Source organism: Papio anubis, chromosome 5, assembly GCF_008728515.1.
Source record: "Papio anubis isolate 15944 chromosome 5, Panubis1.0, whole genome shotgun sequence".
NCBI lineage: Eukaryota > Metazoa > Chordata > Mammalia > Primates > Cercopithecidae > Papio > Papio anubis.
In genome coordinates, this window is record NC_044980.1 from 64,301,795 (window position 1) to 64,326,456 (window position 24,662).

General features: G+C 41.9%; 2 protein-coding genes across 13 annotated transcripts in view; both read left to right on the forward strand.

The window, feature by feature from the left end:
- GTF2H2 (general transcription factor IIH subunit 2) overlaps positions 1–7,978 on the forward strand; it is a 33,770-nt gene extending 25,792 nt beyond the window's left edge. For 3 of the 5 annotated variants that reach the window (XM_009208582.3, XM_009208581.3, XM_003899775.4), the window contains exons 13-16: positions 134–237; positions 785–887; positions 5,158–5,197; positions 7,520–7,978. In XM_009208582.3, coding sequence (XP_009206846.1) covers positions 134–237; positions 785–887; positions 5,158–5,197; positions 7,520–7,639 — 367 coding nt within the window. In that variant the 3' untranslated portion in view covers positions 7,640–7,978. The remainder of the gene's footprint in view (positions 1–133; positions 238–784; positions 888–5,157; positions 5,198–7,519) is intronic. The other 2 variants (XM_009208583.2, XM_009208584.2) reach the window with 2 other exon arrangements.
- An 11,198-nt stretch (positions 7,979–19,176) lies between these two features.
- Positions 19,177–24,662, forward strand: part of NAIP (NLR family apoptosis inhibitory protein) — a 49,146-nt gene continuing 43,660 nt past the window's right edge. For 7 of the 8 annotated variants that reach the window (XM_003899777.5, XM_021939427.2, XM_021939426.2 and 4 more), the window contains exon 1: positions 19,213–19,346. Coding sequence is in view for 1 of the 8 variants with exons in the window: in XM_031666206.1 (XP_031522066.1) it covers positions 19,192–19,346 (155 nt within the window). In the remaining 7 variants the exon portion in view is untranslated. Of the gene's footprint in view, positions 19,347–24,662 lie in introns of all 8 variants that reach the window. The other variant, XM_031666206.1, reaches the window with a different exon arrangement.

Here is a 24,662-nt window from a genome sequence, read left to right on the forward strand (position 1 = left end):
ACTGCACCCGACCAAAAATACAGACTTTTAAATAGATTTTTAAATAGTGTCAAGATTTTAAGGTCAAGATAATGTGCTTTCCTGCTCTAACTTTTCAGAGTCTTATATATTACCTTTTTTTCCCCCTCTACAGGCATTTGGATGGCAATACTGAGCCAGGACTTACATTAGGAGGCTATTTCTGTCCACAGTGTCGGGCAAAGTACTGTGAGCTACCTGTTGAATGTAAAATCTGTGGTAAGAAACCAACTATTCATTATTCAGTAAATGTTGAATGACTTATCTGTATTGCTGCTAAAATTAATGTAAATATTAAGTTATTCCTATGTTTCTGGAATTAATCTGTGCAAAGAAAAATAGATTACTTTTTAAATTGAGTGCCTAGTACTCCACTTCCAGATATAAATGTAGCATTCTAGTTTTCTGATCCTCTTTCTGAAAAAAGTATATTCTTTAAAGGCAGTGCAGTAGATCTAGTAGACATTTTTCCATCTCTTACCTTTATAAAGTAAATATATACAAGAATGAATAATTGAACTAATAGAATTGTCTAATTTTATTTCATTTATAAGTAAGCAAATAGACCAAGACAGGTTGGTTACACACTTAGTGACAGAACTAAGATTCCATCCTACAATCTTCTGTTATAGCCACAGGTAAAATGAATAACTGCCATCCTAAAAGAAACTGAAAATATTCTGCCAAAGTTACATCTTTTGTCTTTTCAGCCGTTGTCTTCATGAGGTTTGGGCTACTCAACATGTCTCTCTGCTTCATGTGTTAGGTCTTACTTTGGTGTCTGCTCCCCACTTGGCACGGTCTTACCATCATTTGTTTCCTTTGGATGCTTTTCAAGAAATTCCCCTAGAAGAATATAATGGAGAAAGGTATATCAGTTTGGATTAATTTATATCTGTTATAAGTGGTAAGCTAATGTTTGAATAGATTGTTACTACCTTAAAAAATAATCCAATTGGCTTGGACAAGAGTACTTCTAATATGGAAGATGAGATGAAGAATGTCGTGGTTATGATTGAAATGACTCATTGTTAAATAGATCTGAATCTCCAGAAACCAAATAATTTCACTAAACCCACGTATGTATAAATAAGGGTAATGATTGTACTACTAAATCAGTTTTCCAGAAGGAAAAGGAAAAAAACCCTGACTGGTAGTATTCACAGATTTCCATGGTTTGAATACTCCCACTATGGCCAATTTTTAGCTACCAATTAACAACCAGCTCTCAAAATCCTTAAATACGTATTTAACAATATATCCTCTTGAGCCAGTACAATGCAGTCCTAGCCTACTACTGAAAATAAGAGGCTCATTCAGCACTTTGGCAGGCTAAGGTGGAAGGATCACTTGAGGCCAGGAGTTGAAGACTAGCCTGGGCAACATAGTGAGACACCATCTCTTTAAAAAGGAAAATAAAGCTGGGCACGGTGGCTCATGCCTGTAATCCCAGCACTTTTGGAGGCCAAGGCAGGCAGATCACCTGAGGTCAGGAGTTCAACACCAGCCTGTTCGACCCCATCTCTACTAAAAATACAAAATTTAGCCCAGTGGTGGCGCATGCCTGTAATCCCAGCTACTCAGGAGGCTGAGGCAGGAGAATCGCTTGAACTTGAAAGGCAGCGGTTACGATGAGCTGAGGTCACGCCATTGCACTCCAGCCTGGGCAACAAGAGCGAAACTCTGTCTCAAATATAAAATAAAATAAAATAAAAATCTGGCATAACATAATTTACCTAAAATCTTTAAGTATTTTTATGAGTGGTATTTGTGTGAAATACAACAAATAAAGTCTGAAATAGAGGTAGTCAATCTTTTATAGAATAGTTTTCAGAAAATAAAGATTTACTACTTTTAAGAACATCCAGGATCAGTTGGGCATGGTGGCTCATGTCTGTAATCCCAGCACTTTGGGAGACTGAGGCAGGTGGATCACCTGAGGTCAGCGGTTCGAGACCAGCCTGGTCAACATGGTGAAACACCATCTCTACTAAAAATACAAATATTAGCCGAGTGTGGTTGGAGGTGCCTGTAACCCTCAGCTACTCGGGAGGCTGAGGCAGGAGAATCGCTTGAACCTCGGAGGCGGAGGTTGCAGTGAGCCAAGATCACACCATTGCACTCCAGCTGGGCGACAAGAGCGAAACTCCATTCAAAAAAAAAAGAACATCCAAGATTTAGGAATCACATTAAATGCTTACTGGCTAGCAGAAGACAATTATGTACCCATCTTTTTTTTTTTTTTTTTTTTTTTTTTTGAGACGGAGCCTTTCCTCTTTCGCCCAGGTTGGAGTGCAGTGGCCAGATCTCAGCTCCCTGCAAGCTCCACCTCCCAGGTTCATGCCATTCTCCTGCCTCAGCCTCCCGAGTAGCTGGGACTACAGGCGCCCGTCACTTCGCCCAGCTAGGTTTTTTTTGTTTGTATTTTTTAGTAGAGAGGGGGTTTTACCGTGTTAGCCAGGATGGTCTTGATCTCCTGATCTCGTGATACGCCTGTCTCGGCCTCCCAAAGTGCCAGGATTACAGGCTTGAGCCACTGCGCTGGGCTTATGTATCCATCTTGCTTTTCACACTTAAATCATTTGGAAGTCATTTAACGTCACCGTATCTAGATCAGTGTTGTTTTTGAAATTGTTGCATATTTCAGGGATAATTATGGTTTATATAACCAATTGCTTCCTGTTGGATATAAGATTTTTTTTTCTTTTTGCTATTAACAAATAATGCTTATATCTATATTTTTGAACATTTGTACAAGTATAAATGCATGGTAAATTCCTAGAGGTAAAATTACTGAGTCAGGAGTTTTACATGTTTTGTGAATTTTGATAGATATTGTATAGTTGTTCTTCATTGATTGTTTTCCCACATTTAGCCAACATTAGGTATTATGAAACTTTTTTATATTGGCTAAAACTGACAGACAAAAAAAAAAAAGTCTCATTGTTTTAGCTTGGTATTTATTTGCTTATGGTTGAGGTTAAATGTAGTAGAAAGGAAAAACCCAGTACTATAGAAAATGGAGTTGAAGAAATATTCCAGAAAGTACAATAAAAGGAGTAAAATAAAGAGGTTGAAATAGGAGAGTAAAGATAAGAATACTGGGGATTCATCCAGAAGGTCCAGTATGAGAATAATATGAGGAAAAAAAAAGGTAGGATAGAAAATCATCAAAGACATAGTTCAAAGAAATTTTCTGTTGAAGGACAGAACTTTCTAGATTGAAAGGGTCTGTTGGCTGGGAAGGGTGGCTGATAGCTCTAATCCTTGTACTTTGGGAGACCGAGATGGGGATCACTTGAGGCCAGGAGTTCCAGGCCAGCCTGGGTCACATAGCAAAACCTCATCTCTACAACAAAGATAAAAGAAAGGGACTGCCAAGTGCCTAACGTATTGAAGGAAGACAGACCCCATAATTGTGAACTTTCAGAATACACAATAAATCCTTAACCCTAAACATTCCAGAGAGGAAAAACTAGGTCACATACAAAGGATCTGGAATTAAACTTGTTTGGCTTCTCATTAGCAACACTGGATGCAGAGAGGGAGCAGTCACCTTCAAAGTTTGTAGTGAAAATTGTTACCCTTAGATACCCAGCCAAGCTATCAGTTAAGTGAAGGTAGAATAACAACATTTTCAGACTTGTAAAGTCTCAAAAAGATATTTTTCTGGGGAAGGTCTGGAAGAGGTAGATGATTCAAAGGAACAGAGAAAGAGAATGACATGGGGTCTAGTAATATGTATCTAATTCAAAACAGGCGGAAGAACGGCCTAGCATGATGGTAAGAAGAAATTCCAGAATGATACCTGTGTGTCACATATGGGGAACAGTCCAGTTTGGAGACAGTCAGAATGCTCCAGGAAAGATATCACCAAGGGGATGAAAACTGCAGAACTCCTGATGTATTTAAATATATTGAGAGGACAATTATACTATTCCAGAGAAGACTGGGCCTGAATTAGCGTCAATTACATAGGAAACTAACCTTGGGAATAGCAACACAGTATTTCCAGGAAAAAAAAAAAAATGTTTTAAATAGGGGAAAACTTATGGCTTAGCTGAGAATATTTTTATAGGCATAGTAAACTAAACATTGATTATTGTTCTATCCAAAAGGAAGACTTAACTATGTAGAAAGAACTGAGAATGACATTAGTTACATATTTATGCATTACTGGGTTCAAGATGGTTGAAAGAGAATTAAATTCTCTTCTTTCGTAGTTGGAGGTTCATGGCCAGTAACTGTGAAGAATCACAAAGTAGCACTTATTAGAATAACTGACTATCAAACAAAAGTTTGAAAGTGCTTGTGACTGGGCACGGTAGCTCATGACTGTAATCCTAACACTTTGGGAAGCCAAGATGGGAGGATTGCTTGAGCCCAGGCATTCGAGACCAGCCTGGGCAATATAGCGAGACCCTGTCTAAATAAAAACTTAGCCAGGCGTGGAGATGCATGCCTGTGGTCCCAGCTACTCAGGAGGCTGAGGCAGAAGGATCACCAGGAGGTTGAAGCTGCAGTGAGCCATGATAGCACGTCTGCACTCCAGCCTTTGAGACAAAGCAAGACTCTTGACTTGAAAAAAAAGAAAAATAAAGCATGCTCACATTTAACCTTAATGAAAATAAAAACTACATTTTGGGCTGTCAGATGACCTTGTATATACTGTGGAATTTTTTTAAATTTATGGTATCCTTTTTTTTTGTTTTTGAGATGGAGTTTCGCTCCTGTCACTCAGTGTGGAGTGCAATGACACCATCTCGCCTCACTGCAACCTCCGCCTCCTGGGTTTAAGCGATTCTCCTGCCTCAACCTCCCAAGTAGCTGGGATTACAGGCGCCCACCATCACGCCCGGCTAATTTTTGTATTTTTAGTGGAGACGGGTTTTCGCCATGTTGGCCAGGCTGGTCTCGAACTCCTGACCTCAGGTGATCCACCCACCTTGGCCTCCCAAAGTGCTGGGATTACAGGCATGAGCCACCGTGCCTGGCCTTTTGGTATTCTTAACTCTTTTTCCTGAAAGTCATGTGAAGACAAGTACATATTAATTAAAGGATTCTAGTTATTGAGATTTTGCTGAACTATTTTAATGAGTGAATTTTAAGAAAAAACTGATTGTTAAACTTTTTTTTCAGATTTTGTTATGGATGTCAGGGGGAATTGAAAGACCAACATGTAAGTTCATTGGCTTTCTAAATATTAAGTAATGTACAAGAAATACTGAAATAAATGGCACTATAAGTTTTCAACAAGTTGTTAAAGACCAGGCTTATATCAGTTTATTTCTTGTAAAGATAATTAAAATAGGTGGAGGTAAAATGGGAACAAAATAGTTTAAATAGTAGTTTTGTTATTCTGCATTATGATTTTTGCTATAAAGATACTTTGTAATTCATCTCTTTTTTTTTGAGACTGAGTCTGGCTCTGTCACCCAGGCTGGAGTGCAGTGGCACGATGTCGACTCACTGCAAGCTCCACCTCCCGGGTTCACGCCGTTCTCCTGCCTCAGCCTCCCGAGTTGCTGGGACTACAGGTGCCCGCCACCTCGCCCGGCTAGTGTTTTGTATTTTTTAGTAGAGACGGGGTTTCACCGTGTTAGCCAGTATGGTCTCGATCTCCTGACCTCGTGATCCGTCCACCTTGGCCTCCCAAAATGCTGGGATTACAAGCATGAGCCACCATGCCGGGCTATAATTCATCTTTTTAAAAAATTTTTGGGCCGGGTGCGGTGGCTCAAGCCTGTAATCCCAGCACTTTGGGAGGCCGAGACGGGCGGATCACGAGGTCAGGAGATCGAGACCATCCTGGCTAACATGGTGAAACCCCGTCTCTACTAAAAAATACAAAACACTAGCCGGGCGAGGTGGCGGGCGCCTGTAGTCCCAGCTACTCAGGAGGCTGAGGCAGGAGAATGGCGTGAACCCGGGAGGCGGAGCTTGCAGTGAGCTGAGATCCGGCCACTGCACTCCAGCCCGGATGACAGAGGGAGACTCCGTCTCAAGAAAAAAAAAAAAAATTTTGTATTAAAAGTTTTTTAATATTTTTCTTATTTTTTAAAATTCTTTGATTGTTTTGTCTACTTTGGTACACCCTTGTAAAACATGTAATTTGTCTTTATCTTTCAAGCTAAACTGCATTTAATCTGAAAGTATTTAAAATATTTTCTTCATATTATACTTTAAGCTGTGTGATAACACATTGAAGTTGTTTAAGGTGGCCACAGATAATAGGTGATTTTTCCATTATGCCAATGAGAAAATATTTTTTCAATTTTGAAGAGGGCCAACTTTAATATATAAACTTGTATAGATGTACATAATATGGATCACTGTCTAGCTTTAATTTTTAATTTAGTTACATGTTCCTATTTAAAACTATATAAATTATATAAAATAATAATTATAAGTATTGCTATTCCACTGTCACAATTTATAATTTTATTAAATTGTATATACCTCTTTGACATCAGTAGCTTCCTCTTTACTGGAACTACTTTTTGAGTCATTTGACAGGTTTTTGGTTTTATTTTCTGAGACGAACTCTTGCTCTGTCACCCAGGTTGTAGTGCAGTGATGCAATCTTGGCTTACTGCAACCTCTGCCTCCCAAGTTCAAGTGATTCTTGTGCCTCAGCCTCCCAAGTAGCTGGGATTATAGGCATGTGCCACCATGCCCAGCCAATTTTTGTATTTTTAGTAGAGACTGGGTTTCATCATGTTGACCAGCTGGTCTTGCACTTGTGGGCTCAAGCAGTCTGCCCGCCTTGGCCTCCCAAAGTGCTGGGATTACAGGTGTGAGCCACCACACCCGGCCTCATTTGAGTTTTTAAGAATAGGTCATTGTCTGTGTTGTTTGAGATTTATTTATTCATTCATTTGGTTTTTATTTTTTTATCCAAAGCCACATACTTCTGAGATTTAGTGATTTTTGAATCTGTGTATGAATCTGCCCTGGAAATTTTATCCCAAGGCACAAGTACTCATATATGTAATGCTGAAAGAACAAATGTAGTTTTTTCCTTTTTATTTGTCTTATCTGTGTCATTTGACATATTTTTTTGAAAGATTTACTTGAAAAGGAAATATAACATTTGCAATTGTGAGGTCATTCCCTAAGAATAATTAAATCTATGTTAAATTTTTATGCTTCTCTTTTTAATTGAATCAATCAAGTGGTCTTGCTAAGCATTCAAAAGTAGCGCTGGTTTGAAGCTCATGTCTTTCCCAAACCTTAGAATGAAATAATTGAGAGTGAACTATAATAGAATAGACTTTAAAGGCTCAAAAACAAAGTCATTCCCTCATTTCTAAGGGATAGTTTGGGGTAAAAAATTAATTGCCGTAGATTTGAGAATATAGAGTACATGGAAGTAATAAAGTAGGTAGTGGGAAAAAACTGGTAGAGATACAAAAGAGCAAAGCACACCTTGAATGTCATCTAGCTGTGCTGTAATTAACTTTTGGAAACTAGTTTATCACTTTTCTCCTTTTCACTGCAGGTTTATGTTTGTGCTGTGTGCCAAAATGTTTTCTGTGTGGACTGTGATGTTTTTGTTCATGATTCTCTACACTGTTGCCCTGGCTGTATTCATAAGATTCCAGCTCCTTCAGGTGTTTGATTCCAGCATGTACTATGCATTGTATGTGTTAAAAAGAAATTTGCAACTGTGAATAAAATGACTTATTTAGAAGAAGCTTCATTTAAAACATGAAAGGATAATCTGACTTAAGAAACTTTTTGCTAAGAAAAGGTAATATTTTATTAAATTTTACATTTGTGTTCTGTCACAGAAATACCTGAAATTCAGTAGTACTTCATTCAATTAATTTTGTTTTCTATTATTTTGAGTTATACTGTTTTCAAAGTCATTATGCAGTATGTATAAATTACTTATAATAATTAAATTGATGTGATAATTTTATTTGTTTTTATAATTAAATATAGAATATGATTTATGTTAATTCATTAATTTAGTGTAAGAAGAAAGTTAAGTCTAAATGTAAATTCAGTGTAAGATGAAAATTTATCAATAGTTATGAAATTAGGCTGGGCACCGTGGCTCAGGCCTGTAATCCCAACACTTTGGGAGGCCAAAGTGGGCAGATCACCTGAGGTCTGGAGTTCAAGACCAGCCTGGCCAACATGGTGAAACCCTGTCACTACTAAAAACACACAAAAAAATTGCCAGGCATGGTGGTTCATGCCTGTAGTCTCAGCTACTTGGGAGGCTGAGGCAGGAGAATCGCTTGAACCCGGGAGGCAGAGGTTGCAGTGAGCTGAGATGGTGCCACTGCACTCCACCCTAAAGTGAGACTCCGTCTCAGAAAAAAAAAAAACAAGTTATGAAATTAATACATATGAAATGATGTACTGCTACATCCACCAGAGAGGTCTTTTTTGGTTTAACCAAACATTTGGAATATGTTTATCAAGTTAGTACATCTGAAATTATTTGTGGCTATGACCAACAGAAGTCACTTTAGATTAAACATTCAGACTCACAAGACTGCCATGGCCATACTTGGTACCCGCTTACTCAAAAGGATACTAAACAGAAACAACAGCCTGCCAGCACAGCATCAAGTGGTCCTCATTAGCAGTGGAAGTCTTTGTAGCAGTCCACTGTTACAGTTTAGGTGCAAGGAGATAAGATCCTCCACAGGCATCAAGGAACCAATATCTCTTAACAATTCCATAAACACAGCTTCCAGAGTATCCACAAGGGATGTGTCAATTTCAAGAGTCACCACACTCAGGAAAGCCTAAAGCTTGAAGTCTCCATTAGATTATTTATAGTGCATCCCAATCCAGATACCGTAACAATTACGAGTTATTTTTACTATAAGCAAAGTTGCCTAAAATCATAGTTGATACCAACCATGGTTAACAGAGCTCTAAAAGTTTGACAGAAAGTGAGATTCAAATCCTTTCACTCTCATATGCTAAGCCTTCTGCTTTACTCTGGGTCATCAGAGAAATTTAGGTGAGAATGTACGATGAAGTCTGTGTTTTAGGTTCAATGCAGATATATCATTATAGGCAGAACTCTTTTCTGGTTATACCCAGTTAAGAGTAAATCAGGCTTTCATAGCAAAGGTATGTCTATTTTATGTATAGAAACTTCAGGTACTCTAGATTGAGTTTCACTATGAAATTTGTGACTTTTTTTTTTTTTTTTTGAGATGGAGTCTTGCTCCGTCACTCAGGCTGGAGTGCAGTGGCGTGATCTTGGCTCACTGCAACCTCCATCTCCCGGGCTCAAGCAATTCTCCTGTCTCAGCCTCCTGAGTAGCTGGGACTACAGATGCCTGCCACCATGGCTGGCTAATTTTTGTATTTTTAGTAGAGATGGGGTTTCACCTTGTTGATCAGGCTGGTCTCCAACACCTGACCTCAGGTCATCCACCTACCTTGGCCACCGTGCCCAGCAGAAATCTGTGATTTTATAACTAACAATTTTTAGTTAAGAACATTATCAGTAAAGACAATGTAGTCCCACCCTGGAGAGTCTATTCAATAGATCTTCAGGGGAGCCCAGGAATATGCATCTTTAGTAAGTGTGTGTGCACATGCACACACATACACACACACTGTGATTAGAGTAACAGGAGTTTCTCTCAGGAGTCATACTCCATGAGCCTAGACCCAGTGGTTCTTTAGGTGGACACAAATTTCAGCTATAGGTTACCTAGTAACTGCTATTTTCTTCCGTCTGCTCTGTCAACAAAGGTATCAGTGGCTTGCAGGAGATGCCTTTAATACTCTCAGAGCATTCTATCTCCCCCTATCTGATTTAGAAGGAAGACCTTCATTAATTACCTATTGAAAAGTTACTAGAACTCTCTGTTAGAGACTCACCCTCTTGACCTGATAAAAAGGGATATCCATGTCTCTGTTAACAGCTTTATCTCTTTCTACAGTTTTGGGTATTTGATAAGGTTAAGACAAAATTTTGGTTATGCTTGAGGAGGAGTTCTTTTTTCACAATTACAGAGAAAATTTTGGTTTGTTGAATATTGCAGAAATAGAAATGGTAATGTAAGACAGTTCTGGCCTTTAATTGTTTTCTTGAAACTCTACAGTATACTACAATATACAATATAGTGAAGGAAACTATTAACATGAGAGATCCTTCTGAATAGGATGTCTTTCTGAGTTCCACTATTCAGTTACAAAACTCCTTAATGCTTAAAATTCATTATGAAAATTAGATTTATTTTAAATACTTTCAAGTGTATATATTTTTATTTCATAATTTTTATTCTGTTTATCTTTGAACTAAAGCATTTAGTTCATTTATATTTACTGTGTACATTTTATATTTAATAAACAAATATATTTATTTATTAAAAGATTACCACTGATATATTTGGGTTTAAATTTATTATCTTTGTGTTATTGGTTCCAACAATTCCATCTTTCCTTTTTTTTTTAGTTTTTTTAACTGCATATTTGACACTATCTTTTCCTTCCTGCCTTCTTTTTGATTACTTACTTTCTACCATTCTGTGTTTTTCCTCACTAGTTTGAAAATTGTATACTTTGTTTTTATTCTTTCATTGGTTACCCTAGAAATTACAACAAACAAAAATTACAACAAGAAATTACAACAAGAAGAATTTCTTTTTTTTTCTTTTTTTTTTTTGAGACAGAGCTGGAGTGCAGTGGCACGATCTCGGCTCACTGCAAATTCTGCCCCCCAGGTTCACGCCATTCTCCTGCCTCAGCCTCCCAAGTAGCTGGGACTACAGGTGCCTGCCACCATGCCCGGCTCATTTTTTTGTATTTTTAGTGGAGACAGGGTTTCACTGTGTTAGCCAGGATGGTCTCGATCTCCTGACCTCGTGATCCACCTGCCTTGGCCTCCCAAAGTGCTGGGATTATAGGCATGAGCCACCACGCCTGGCCAACAACAATTTCTTAAGTCCCCTAGAAAGTAGAACCTGAGGCAAAGACGAAAGTATTGTTAACTTTATTAGGAAGGGGCAGATCTAGGGGGGTGAGAGTGTGGAAGAAAAGGGAAAGCAAGGCAAGGAAAAACGTGATGCATTGCGTTACTGCAGTGGCTGGACTTCATGACAAGCTGTGACGAGATACAGGAGCCTCCCAGCAAGTGTGTTCACTTAGAGTGTGGGGCTTCTCCAGAAGGTTTATAAGGAGAAACTGCCCCTCTGAGCAGTCCGTTGAAGGGAGGAGGGAGAAGTAACTTACTCTTCTTAAGTTCTTCCATTTCCCATTGATCCTAGTTTGCCCACAGGGCTGTGTCATATCCTTTGGTAACTGCTCAGGAAGCCAGATCTCGTGCTCAGTGGTGTGGCATTGCATCCGCCTCTAGAAGGATTTCTCAATACTTTATAACTTCCTCATGTTTGTGGTCATGTCTGTGTTCAGCTGTATCTCTAGAATGGCTGGCAAATTCATAGCATGAAATGATTTCATGAGTGGTGACAAAGAAAGGGTGCAGTCAGCCCTTGGGGAGTGGGTGAGTGGAACCCCAGTCTGGAGGCCATTAGTGGGTGGCAGAGTTTAGGAGAAAAGGTAAGAAGTTTCAGTCCTTGGGCCCTGTAGTAAGGAGAAAAACGGTACAGGAGGTTGTCACATTTCTGAGAAGTAGTCTTAGAGTGCCCTAGTACCCGCTTTGGATCCAGTTCTGTAAGGGCAGAGGATTCATTATTTCCAGGTAATCTAAGTCTGTTCTGGGGAGAAGTATTACAAGATGGACTGGGAACTCAGCTGGGATCCTGAAGGGATTTAAATTATTGATTTCACCTGACTGAATTGCTATTTGTGTCACACCTCAGGACCCTGGAAACAATACACAATTTGCCCATTCATTCATTTATTAATTCACTCAACAAACTTGTACATCTGCCGTAAGTCTGACACAATCCTAGTTATCAGGAATGTAGATACTCAAAAGAAGTAAACCTAACCTCATGCATCTGTGAATCTCCCCATCTGAAAAGACACAGCCTTGTAAAGAAGCTTGTGTGAAAGTGCTAACGACATGCCAGGTGTTGTGGGGATGCAGGAGAGGCGTGGTAAAGTGGGTTGGGAGGCAGCTCAGATGTCTAAAGGGGTCAGGCAGACAATGCAGATAAGTGAAAGGGGGCCAGTTGATGCACAGTGGGGACATCTGGAAGGCACCCATCCCATCTAAAGGAGGCAGCCTCTGAGAGGCTGGGGATCAGGGATAGAAGGGAGATGTACTTTTCACTGTAGATCCTTTTGTATCTTTTAAATTTTGTTACTTAATTCAGAAAAACGTAAAAATAAAGATTTTAAAGTGAGGTAACCATTATTTGGCCCCAGCCTATTTTTTTCTTCTGGGAATGATACTTAAACTAAAAATTGGAATTTTTTTTTTTTTTTTTTTTTTGACAAAGCCTTGCTCTGTTCCCCAGGCTGGAGTGCATTGGTGCAATCATGGCTCACTGCAGTCTCGACCTTCCAGACTCAAGTGATGGTCCCACTTCAGACTCCCTAGTAGCTGGGACCACAGGTGTGTGCCACTGTGCCTGGCTAATTTTTAAAAAAGGTTTTTTTTGTAGAGACAGCGTCTTCCTATGTTGCCCAGGCTGGTCTTGAACTCCTGAGCTCAATTAATCTGCATGCCTCCATCTTCCAAAGTGTTGGCATCATAAGCTTGAGCCACCATGCCCAGCCGTAAAAACTGAATTTTTAAAGTGAATTCTCCCAAGTTTGAGATGTTGGCATCTAATTTAGAAAAACACAGAGGCTAAATATCTTCAGGCCACCAGTTTACAAACTTTGGCCTGGCCTGTCTCTTCTATCACTTATCATCAGGGCAGATATTCTTATAAGTTTCAGGTGTTATACTTTCCTGGGATATACTCCTCTTAGGGGATTATTTATTTATTTTTTGTTTTTGTTTTTGTGACAGAGTCTCGCTCTGTCAACCAGGCTAGAGTGCAGTGGCACAATCTTGGCTCACTGCAACCTCTGCCTCCTGGGTTCAAGTGATTCTCCTGCCTCAGCCTGCTGAGTAGCTGGAACTACAGGCGTGCACCACCATGCCTGGCTAATTTTTGTGTTTTTAGTACTGACAGGGTTTCACCATGTTGGCCAGGCTGGTCTTGGAACTCCAGACGTCAAGTGATCCACCCACCTGGACCTTCCAAAGTGCTGGGATTACAGGCGTGAGCTACCGTGGCCGGCCTTAGGGGATAATTTAGCTTAGGTTTTTTGTGTTTCTGTTTTAAATTTAAATTTTTATTTTTTTGAGGCAGTATCACTCTGTCTCTCAGGCTAGAGTGCAATGGCACAATCAACTCACTGCAGCCTTGAATTCCTGGGCGCAAGTGATCCTCCCAATTCAGCTTCTCCAGTAGCTAGGACTACAGGCGTGCACCACTATGCCTGGCTGATTTTTTTTTTTTTTTTAAGAGAGGGACTCTTGTCGTGCTGTCCAGGCTTGTCTCAATTCCTGGCCTCAAACGATCCTCTCTCCTAGGCCTCCCAAAGTGCTGGGATTACAGACTACAGACGTTAGCCACTGTGCCCAGCCTAGTTCAAGTTTTAAGCACTAAGAATTGACTCTTTGGAGGACTAGGGATCTTTTAAGGATCTCTACAGTCAGTGACTCTAAATGTAGTGTTTGGACTAGTAAGTAGCATTAGCATCACACAAGAAGTCATTAGAAATGCAAATTCTTGGCCGGGGGCGGTGCCTCACGCCTGTAATCCCAGCACTTTGGGAGGCTGAGGTGGACAGATCACGAGGTCAGGAGTTCGAGACCAGCCTGACCAATATGGTGAAACCCTGTTTGTACTAAAAATACAAAAATTAGCCAGGCGTGGTGGAGGGCACCTGTAATCCCAGCTACTCAGGAGGCTGAGGCAGGAGAATCACTTGAACCCGGGAGGAGGAGGTTGCAGTGAGCTGAGATTGCACCACTACACTGCAGCCTGGGCAACAGAGTGAGACTCCATCTCAAAAAAAAAAAAAAAAAAAAAGCAAATTCTTGAGCCCCATCACAGGCCTGTTGAATCAGAAATTCTGAGGATGGGTCTGGCAGTCTTTGCTTTAACAAATCCTCCAGGTGGTCACAATAAATGTTGAAGTGTGAGAGTTACTGCCTGTAATCCCATTACAGAGGTACGTAGGTAACTTAAAAACAGGTCCTGATAAAAGAATTCTACTAAACTTAAAAAACAAATTCAGGTAACCTTATTAAAAAACAAATCTCAAACATGGAATTATTTTTTCACTTCTTTTTTTTTTTTTTTTTGGAGACAGAGTCTTGCTCTATCGCCCAGGCTGGAGGGCAGTGGCGCGACCTCGGCTCGCAATTTCCATCTCCCAGGTTCATGCCATTCTCCTGCCTCAGCCTCCCGAGCAGCTGGGACTACAGGCGCCCGCTACCATGCCCAGCTAATTTTTTTTGTATTTTTAGTAGAGACGGGGTTTCACCATGTTAGCCAGGATGGTCTCAATCTCCTGACCTCAATATCCACCCGCCTCGGCCTCCCAAAGTGCTGGGATTACAGGCATGAGCCACTGCGCCCAGCCTTTTTCACTTCTCTTAATGCTCTGTAAACATTAGTGTATTTATATATGTAGTTAGAATTTTTAAAAATCAATTTTATTGAGTTATAATTAACATACAGTAAAAATGCTCCCATTTTGAGTAATTCCATGCCTTTTGACAAGTGTTCTGTACCCATGCCACGACCACCACAATCGAGAGAGAACATCTTCATCATTCCAGAAGGGCTCCTTTGCGGTCAGTATTCCTGAGGAGTTCCAGCCGCCGGTGACATTGATCTGTTTTCCGTCACTGTAGATGAGATTTGTCTGTTATATACAATTTTTAAAAATTAAATATGTATGGCTTCTTTTGCTTAGCATGATGTTTTTGAGCTTATTCAGTTGTTGCATATATCAATACTTTGCTTCTTTTTACCACCTGTATTTCATTTATGGATACTTTGTTTATCCATGTGTTTATCCCCAGTGGACACTGGGCTGTTTCTGATTTTTTGGTTATTATTATGAATAAAGTTGCTATGAACATTATTGTATAAATCTTTGTGTGTTCATGTGTTTTCATTTTTCTTGGGTAAATATGTAGGAATAGGACGGGCGCGGTGGCTCACGCCTGTAATCCCAGTACTTTGGGAGGCCAAGGCGGACGGATCACAAGGTCAGGAGATCAAGACCATCCTGGCCAACATGGTGAAACCCCGTCTCTACTAAAATACAAAAAAAATTACCTGGGTGTGGTGTTGCGCACCTGTGGTCCCAGCTACTTGGGAGGCTGAGGCAGGGTAATCGCTTGAACCCAGGAGGTGGAAATTGCAGTGAGTCAAGATCATGCCAGTGCACCCCAGCCTGGCAATAGAGCAAGACTCCATCTCAAAAACAAACAAACAAACAAAAAATTCTAGTCTGTATGGCAGCATAACATCAGGTAAAAGTACAGACTAGCCAGATCACCTGGTTAACCTTAACCTCTATGTGCTTGAGTTTCCTTATCTGTAATATGGAGATATAGCAATAGCTGATTTGGACTGTTAAAGGAATTAAGTGGACACATGTAAAGTGCTTAGAATTGTCCCTGGCAAGTAGTAGGCTGCAATATTGTGATATAATAAATATATATATTTGATCTTCATCCAGTTCCTGGCACGGATCTCCAGAAACCCTTGTAATTTCCTGAGTGACAGGGGTGATAGAAACATCTTTTATTAGAATACTTGGTCTTGGTTCCTGACACAAGAACTTCTAAGGCCTTTGGAATCTCCAGATGATAAGAGTATATGACAATGAGCTAACTGGTGGCTGGGATCCTTTAGACAACTTCAAGATGGCGGCTATGCCCTGAAAGACTAAGGCATGATTGGAGGTCTGGGACTTGCAGCCCCACCCCTTGACCTCCAGAGAGGGTAAAAGGGCTGGAGATTGACTAACCACCAATGGCCAGTAATTTAACCAATCATGCCTAAGTGATGGCACCTCCATTAAAAAATAAACCGCAGGTTTGGAGAGCTTTTGGTTTGGTTAACCCTAACTACATACCAAGAAGGCGATGCACCTCAAACTGCAAGAAGCCAAAAGGTCCTGTGTTCACCAGGGACCCTTCTGGACCTTGCCCTGTGTACCTCTTCAACTGCCTGTTCATCTGTATCCTTTACAATAAATCAGTAAACATAAGTACAGTTTCTGAGTTCTGTAAGCCATTATAAGAAATGATCAAAACTGGGATTTTCCTTTCGGAAGCCCCTCTCTCTCGCAAGGGAGAGAGCTGTTCTCCTTTTTCTTTTGCTTGTTAAACCTCCGCTCCTAAACCCACTCCTCGTGTGTATCTGTGTCCTTAACCTTCTTGGTGTGAGACGACGAACCCCGGGTACTGACCCCAGACAACAATGCCACTTCATATTGGGGACTTCGTCTGGGATTCCAAGGTGTATTCACTGGAAAGGTGAGTAGAGGAGCGGACCTCAACTCTGTCCTTTGATTTCGAGGCTCTGGGCCTCCATTTAGAATCAGACCAAACCAAATACTGGGCCCCCTTCTGCTTCTGTGAATGGGAAAACTGCCTTCAACAATTAGCCGTTTAAAAATGATGGGCGTGCCTGCCGGCCTTACAAGTCTCGGGGGACAGGCTTGCTGGGGAGAACATGGAGAACCCCCAAGTACCCACGGGCTGCTGGGCATATTGGCCATGTTTTAACCAGTTTCCTTTCACGGAGGACCAAGCCGTCGTGTGGGGCTGGAAGAGGTCCTGGAGCAACGGAGGATTTCTGGCTGGGGCTATCTCCTGGTGCCATCCGAAGGCTTCTGGACTCACCCCAGCCTCCGACCACTCTAAGGGGTGTGGGCAACAGGACCTCCAACTTTCCTATCATAATTCCCTCATTTCCTGTCCACGACCACCGTGTCTCCTATCCTCCCTCTGTATGCAGTGCTGCGGGAGTTTTACAGTTCAGGGAATAATCTTGTTAGGCAAGAACAAGGAATGCTGTAGTAACCGGGGATATAGCACAGGGGCATGCTGTTGTGATTTTCTAGGAACAGAGGGTCTCCTCCCCCACCACAGTGAGCATCACTCTCTGCCCTTGCTCTGGAAAGCACATGGCATGTCAAGGTCACTCTGCCCTTTGTCATAGTAAGATTCGGGTGGGGTGACCAGCCTTCCCCTGGCGCTATGTAAACGTCACACCTGGTCAAACCAACCTGTGGGCTGTAGGCAAATCAGACACCGCCTCCTCAGGCCTGCCTATAAAACTGGTGCAGTCCACCGCGGGCCGGATTTTCCTTTCAGAAGCCCCTCAGAAGGGAGAGATCTGTTCTCATTGTTCTTTCTTTTGCCTATTAAACCTCTGCTCCTAAACTCCCCCAACCCCCAAGAAAGAAATTATTGAACCTGAGGGGGTTGCAGATGCCCTTGATTTGTAGTGAACTTGGACAGAAGTGTGGGTACCCTGGGTTTCTAATAGTTGTGGCTGGCATCCGAAGTAGGGGGCAGTCTTGGGGGCTGAGCCCCTAACCCGTGGGGTCTGCACTAACTCTGGTTACTTAGCATCAGAATTGAGTAAAATTGTAGGACACTCAGCTGCTGTCTGCGGAGAATTGGTTCGTGGAAAACTCATATATCTGATGTCAGAAATGTGAGTAGAGAAATGGTTTTTCCTTTATAGACGCTATGTACATTTTAATTCGTGTTTTTGGTAATACACAATATTGCTGATTCTTAAAAGTATAAACCCAGGAAAATTAAGAAAATAGGAATGTCAAGTCCAACAGAGCTTACAGGTAAAAAAAAAAATAAAACAGAAATGGGACCAGTAGCACAGAATATTTTAACACATTCTTGGAAAGCAGAAACTAAACGGACTAGCAGTCATGAAGGAAGCAGCCCAAGGAAACCGCTTCCTGAGTATGGAGTCTCCTATGAGAGACTATCTGCCCTATGGAGAAGCTTGGAGTAACCGTGGACATGATGCCAGGTAGGAAGGAGCGCTGGAGTGACATGAAGGGCTGAAAATTGAGGGACTAATTGGAAGCCTGTGTGTGGGACAGTCAGTTCCCTCTACCCCATGATCAGAATATTTGACACACAAGTGTTTACCCTGGGGCAAAAAATTAAGTCTTCCCTGCTGCCCCCAAAATTGAACACATTGCTTTCTCTTAGCTGACCTAGAGAACCAGTGTGGGCAAAGTTGACACTATGAAAATAACAGAAAAGAAAGAGCTGTGGGAAATTTTAATTGCTGAAATTTTAAACTACGATTGGAGAGCTGGAATATAAAGGAGAGGACAGCTGGGTGTGGTGGCTCACATCTGTAATCCCAGCATTTTGGGAGGCTGAGGCCGGCAGACCACTTGAGGCCAGGAGTGCGAGACCAGCCTGGGCAACGTGGTGAGTCCCCCATCTCTACATGAAATAAAATTAAAAATTAGCTGGGCATGGTAGCACATGTCTGTAGTCCCAGCAACTTGGGAGGCTGAGGTGGGAGGATCACTTGAGCCCAGGAGGTGGTGGCTGCAGTGAGCTGTGATTGTGCCTTTGCACTCCAGCCTGGATGACAGAGCAAGACCCTAAGAAAGTAGGAAAATAATATATGGGGGAAAAAAAGTGATCAATTAATTTCTCACCTAAACAGTGGGAATACCAAAAGAGTAAAAAGAGAGTAACAGACAGTAGGAACTTATCAAAGAAATAATAGAAGGTAATTTCCCAGGCTTGATGGGAGACCCAAGAGTTCAGATTGAAAAGGCCCATTGAATACCCAGCCCAATGAATGTAGAGAGATCTACACTTAGGAGAAAAGATCCTAAAAGCTACCAGAAAGATAGAAACTGTTACTGTAACAGAAATAAGACACGAGCACCTTAACTGTTAACCAATCTCAACAAACTAGAAGAAAGGCCAGGTGTGGTGGTTCATGCCTATAATCCTAGCACTTTGGGAGGTCGAGATAGGAGGATCGCTTCAGTCTGGGAGCTTGAGGCTGCAGTGAGCTAGGATCGTGCCACTGCACTCCAGCCTGGGCGACAGAGTGAGACACTGTCTCAAAAACAACAGAAACAAAAAAACTAGAATAAAATACTTCTGGTGTGAGACTCCGTAGGTTTCATTACTCCCCTTGGGTCCTGATTGGATCCTGTTGACTCAAGACCTTAGAGCATTTACTGTTAACATCTATGACTGCGCAATTTGTTTTGCGTTTCAGTTCCTTAAATATTTTCTCACTGCCTCCTATTAAAGGAGACACAGAGCATTTGTACTTCAGCCTCGTACTTTCCTTCCCCTGGCCAGCATTCTCCTCCAGTAGACTAAAACTGTGGATAAACCTCAGGTAAGTAAATTACCATCTGTGGCAAAGGTGATTTTCTTCTACACCTAAACCTATGGCCCCTTCTTTGTCTTGCTATTATTTCTCTCTTTGGAGGCAGGATGGTATGGAGGAAACAGGACAGACACTGGAGTCACACAGACTTGGATTTAAATCCTAGCTCCATGGCACAGTTACCTCAGTGGCACTCTTAGCACTGTACTCAAAGAATATTAGCCTGGAAAGGGCCTTGGAAATTACTTCTCCTCCCCCAGAAACAGCCTCTAGACTGGCATGATTGACCACCAAACTTTGTTGTGTCAGACAGGATCGATGTCTGCTGGTCTGCTGCAACCCTGTACTCATTCATCTCTGGGGAGGCCTGAAGCCTTGGTGCTGTTCCTTGGCCAAACCTAAATGAAATGTACTAGTCAGTGATTAATAGAGTCCTGTGCTGGGGTGGGAGACAGATCAGGAAGCAGCCTGTTTCTTGTTTCTTTCTTTCTTTTTGGAGATGAAATCTCATTGGCTTTGAACTTCTGGGCTCAAGTGATCCTCCCACTTCAGCCTCCCAAGTAGCTGGGATTACAGGTGCATGCCACTGCCCCAGCTTGACTATACCAGCTTGTTTCTGGTTTTGAGCCCTGGTATGCAAGCTAGTGTTGGCTACCTCATCAGAGGAGTATAAAAGAGCCTCAGATGAGGTTACGGTTCTCCTGAGACCAAGGTGTCTTGCATGTATCTAGCTGGTTCATTACTTAAAGATGAAGCACATTTTCCACAGCCTTTGTGTCTGCAAAAGGACCCTAGGAACTGGGCCTGGTGTTTCACTTGCCTTTTGGTTTGTTGGAGGTTTTGTTTGTTTGTTTGTTTGTTTTTTAATCTATCCTTTACCTTTATTAAAGCCTTAGGTGAGTATACTATGAAGAGTCCTCTGAGTCTTTTCAATTATCCAAACCTGTGTAATTGATGACGAGGGTACTGTGAATAGGATCATTAAATTTTTGTTTGTTTGTTTTTGAGACAGGGTCTTACTCTGTCGCCCAAGTTGAGTGCAGTGTCTCGATCATGGCTATATAGCCTCAACCTCCTAGGCTTAAGAGATCCTCGCACCTCAGCCTCCCGAGTAGCTGGGTCTACGGCACACATCATCACAGCTGCCTAACTTTAAGCAAAATTATTTTTTTGTAGAGATGGAGTCTCACCATGTTGCCTGGGCTGGTCTCAAACTCCTGGGCTCAAGTGATTTGCCTGCCTCGGCCTCCTAAAGTGATGGGATTATGGTGTCAGCAGCTGCGCCGGGCCCAAGATTTTTGTTTTGTTTTGTTTTGTTTTTTGAGACAGGGTCTCACACTGTTGCCCAGGCTGTAGTGCAGTGGCACTGAAGTCTGAAACCTCTGCCTCCTGGGTTCAACCAATTCTTATGCCTCAGCCACCCGAGTAGCTGGGATTACAGGCATTGCACCACCACACCTGGTTAATTTGTTTGTATTTTTAGTAGAGATGGGGTTTCGCCATGTTGGCCCAGCTGGTCTTGAACTCCTGAACTCAAGTGATCTGCCCGTCCCAGCCTCCCAAAGTGCTGGGATTACAGGTGTGAGCCACTGCACCTGGCCCCCCAGTTTTTTACTTTATAATTTAAATGATAGCTAAGGCTTTGGGAGAAGGATGAAAAGTGGGGAAGATTTAGAGCCACCGGTGCCAGGCTGGTTGCTGGGGAATCCCTGTTTGAATTTGCTGAAGTGCTACAGCTCTCAATGGGAAGAAAGGGATGGCAATGGAACTTGAATGTGGTTGATGCAGAGCAAGAGGAAATAGTTAAATAGATTTAAAAAGAAATCCAGACACAGAGGAAGTCAGCCAAGAATCCAGTTCCCTAGCTGGTTAGGCTGCTTTGGCAAAAATGAAAGTAACTAAAAAAGAGCCCTGCGTTGCCAAATCCACCAAGTTCCTTCTGTAAAGGGAAGGAACATGATGCCAAAGGGGAGTTGGGCAGATATTTCTTCTAATGGGAATGTGACCCTCATCTGGTAGATAATTACCAAAGAAACTACAGTGGGAGGGCATCAAGAGACAACTGAAACAGGGAACTACACAAGAGTTAAGTTGCCTGTGGACTGACAGAGCTTCCTGCAGAACCACTGCTGGACATGATATACATGAATGACAAAGGAGCTCTTTTCCTTGTATTAGGTACTGTCAAATGTACCTTCAAATGAATGTACATGTACACGAGGTGTGCTTGGTCTTCATTAGCTGAATTCATTGAAGATCTTCAATTAGCTGCAGCTTTTGCTGGAATGTGGTTAGCTGGGCAAATTCCAAATCGGTTGAGCTGGACAAAGGTGGGAGTACATAAAACATCTTGTAAGGGGGAACTGCCCAATTACACCCATAATTATTAGATGAAATACTCCCTAGAGGTGACTGAAACATTGAGAATGCAAGCAAGCACATTGGGATTGGTTCTGTGATGAAACTAAGGTATCCCTTAATTTTATCTCTTTGACTTAAGTGATGATTGATGCTGTGATAAGAGGGCCTCCACCTTTGTGGACTTTTTGTGTGACCCTACTACTGGGGAAGCAGGATGAAGTGAGAGGCTGTTGAAGACTTACTAGCTCCTTTGCTCCAAATTGTGCTGAATGATGAACAGATTAATATCATTCAAAAGAAAGGAGGCCAGGTGTCATGGCTCACACCTGTAATCCCAGCACTTTGAGAGGCTGAGGCAGGAGGATCGCTTAAGCCTAGGAATCTGAGGCTGCAGTGAGCTAGAATCATGCCACTGCACTTGTACTACAGCCTTGGCAACAGAGTGAACCCTTGTCTCTTAAAAAAAAAAAAAAAAAAAAAGGAAAGGGCTGGGCATGGTGGCTCATGCCTGTAATCCCAGCACTTTGGGAGGCCAAGGCAGGCGGATCACCTGAGGTCAGGAGTTTGAGACCAGCCTGGCCAACATGGTGAAACCCTGTCTCTACTAAAAATAAAAAAAATTAGCCGGGCATGGTGGCATATGCCTGTAATCCCAGCTACTCAGGAGGCTGAGGCAGGAGAATTGCTTGAACCTGGAAAGCGGAGGTTGCAGTGAGTCAAAATTGCACCACTGCACTCCAGCCTGGGTGACAGAGCGAGACTCCATCTCACTTTGTTGCCCAGGCTGGTTTCAAATTTCTGGGCTCAAGCAATCCTCCCGCGTTAGCCTCCCAAAGTGCTGGGATTACAGGTGTGAGCCACTGTGCCCTGCCAAGATTTCTAATGTATCCTAGTCTTGATGAATTAAACAAATAAACCTTTAGGATGATGCAAAAGCAGAATCTACAGTCGCTTTAGAGCAGTGTGGTGTAAAGAAAAGGGTAGCAGAGTTTCTCGGTGCTATGGGACCTAAGGACATTTACATTGGTGTGGATAAAATGCCCGGAGTGGTGAAGAACTTTGTTGTCATCATTGGACCATGGTGCATAATGTATTGTTCTACCTGCTAATAGAAAATTAAAGGGCAATTAACTTAATTAGTTTAATATGACAATGCAACTGTAAGTTTAAGAGTGGAAAATGGGCCAGGTGTGGTGGCTCATGCCTGTAATCCCAGCACTTTAGTAGGTTGGGGTGGGAGGATCACTTGAGCCCAGGGATTTGAGACTAGCTTGGGCAACATAGGGAGACCCCCCCGAACACCCTCCACACCCCGTCTCTATAAAAAATGGTGGTGTGCTCCTATAGTACCAGCTACTTGGGAAGCTGAGGTGGGAGGATCACTTCAGCCTATGAGGTTGAGGCTGCAATGGATGGTGATCAAGCCATTGCACTCCAGCCTAGGTGACAGAGCGCGACCCTGTCTCAAGAAAAAAAAAAAGTGAAAAATGTCCATACAAAAACTTGTACACTAATGTGCACAGCAGTATTTATAATAGCCAAAAAGTGTAAACAATCCACATATCCACTGGGTTGAGGAATAAAATATGGTATATATAATAATAAAATGTGGTATATCCACATAATGAAATATCATTTGACAATGAAAAGGAATATGAAGTACTAAAACATTACAACATGGATGAATTTGGCTTCCTTTTTTTGTTGTTCTTTTTATTTTCTTTTTTAAGCACCTCTACCAACATGAACGTTTTGCTAAGTGAAAGCAACCAGACACAAAGGACCACGTATTGTTTGATTCAATCTATATGAAATGTCCCCAGTAGGCAAATCTATAGAGACAGAAAGTAGCATAGTAGTTGCCTAGGGGTAGGAGGGTAATGGGAAAAATGGAAAGCAACTGCTAATGGGCATAGCGTTTCTTTCTGGGGGGATGAAAATGTTCTAAAATTGATTGTGGTGATGGTTCTGCTTCTTTATGAATACGCTGAAATCTATTGAATCGTACATTGTATTTACTTTTTTTAGAGACAGAGCCTCACTCTGTTTCCCAGACTGGAGTATAGTAGTGCCATCATAGCTCTCCACAGTTTCATACTCCTGGACTCAAGAGATCCTTCCACCTCAGCCTCCCGAGTAGTTAGGACTACAGGCACGTACCACCGTGCGCAGCTAAGTTTTCATTTTCTTTTTAAAAAATTTTTTTAAAGACAGGGTCTAGCTATGTTGCCCAGGCTCATCTCAACTCCTGGCCTCAAGCAATCCTCCCACCTTGGCCTCCAAAGCACTGGGGTTATAGATATGAGTCACCACACCCTGAGTTGTTCATTTTAAATGGGTGAACTTTATGATGGGTGAATTACATTTCTTTCTTTTTTTTTTGAGATAGAGTTTCACTCTTGTCACCTAGGCTGGAGTTTAGTGGTATGATCTTGGCTCACTGCAACCTCCGCCTCCTGGGTTCAAACAATTCTCGTGCCTCGGCCTCCTGAGTAGCTGAGATTATAGGCATGCACCACCATGCCCAGGTTTTTCTTTTTCTTTTTTTTTTGTATTATTAGTAGAGATGGGGTTTCACCATGTTGGCCAGGCTAGTCTTAAACTCCTGGCCTCAGCCTCCAAAGTGCTGGGATTATAGGCGTGAGTCACCATGGCTGGCCCCGAGTAGCTGGGACTACAAGCACGCGCCACCACCCCCGGCTAATATTTTTGTTTGTTTCTTTGTATTTTTAGTAGAGATGGGGTTTCGCCATGTTGGCCGGTCTGGTCTCAAACATCTGACTTCAGGTGATCCACCCACCTTGGCCTCCTGAAGTGCTGAGATTACAGGCATGAGGCATTACTCCCAGTGAATTATATTTCAATATAATTCAATGATGCAATATAATTGCGTAATTGTTGTAATTTCTCCCTGATGTATTATTGGAACGGATATGACATCTGAATGGGGATGCCTTTGAGGAA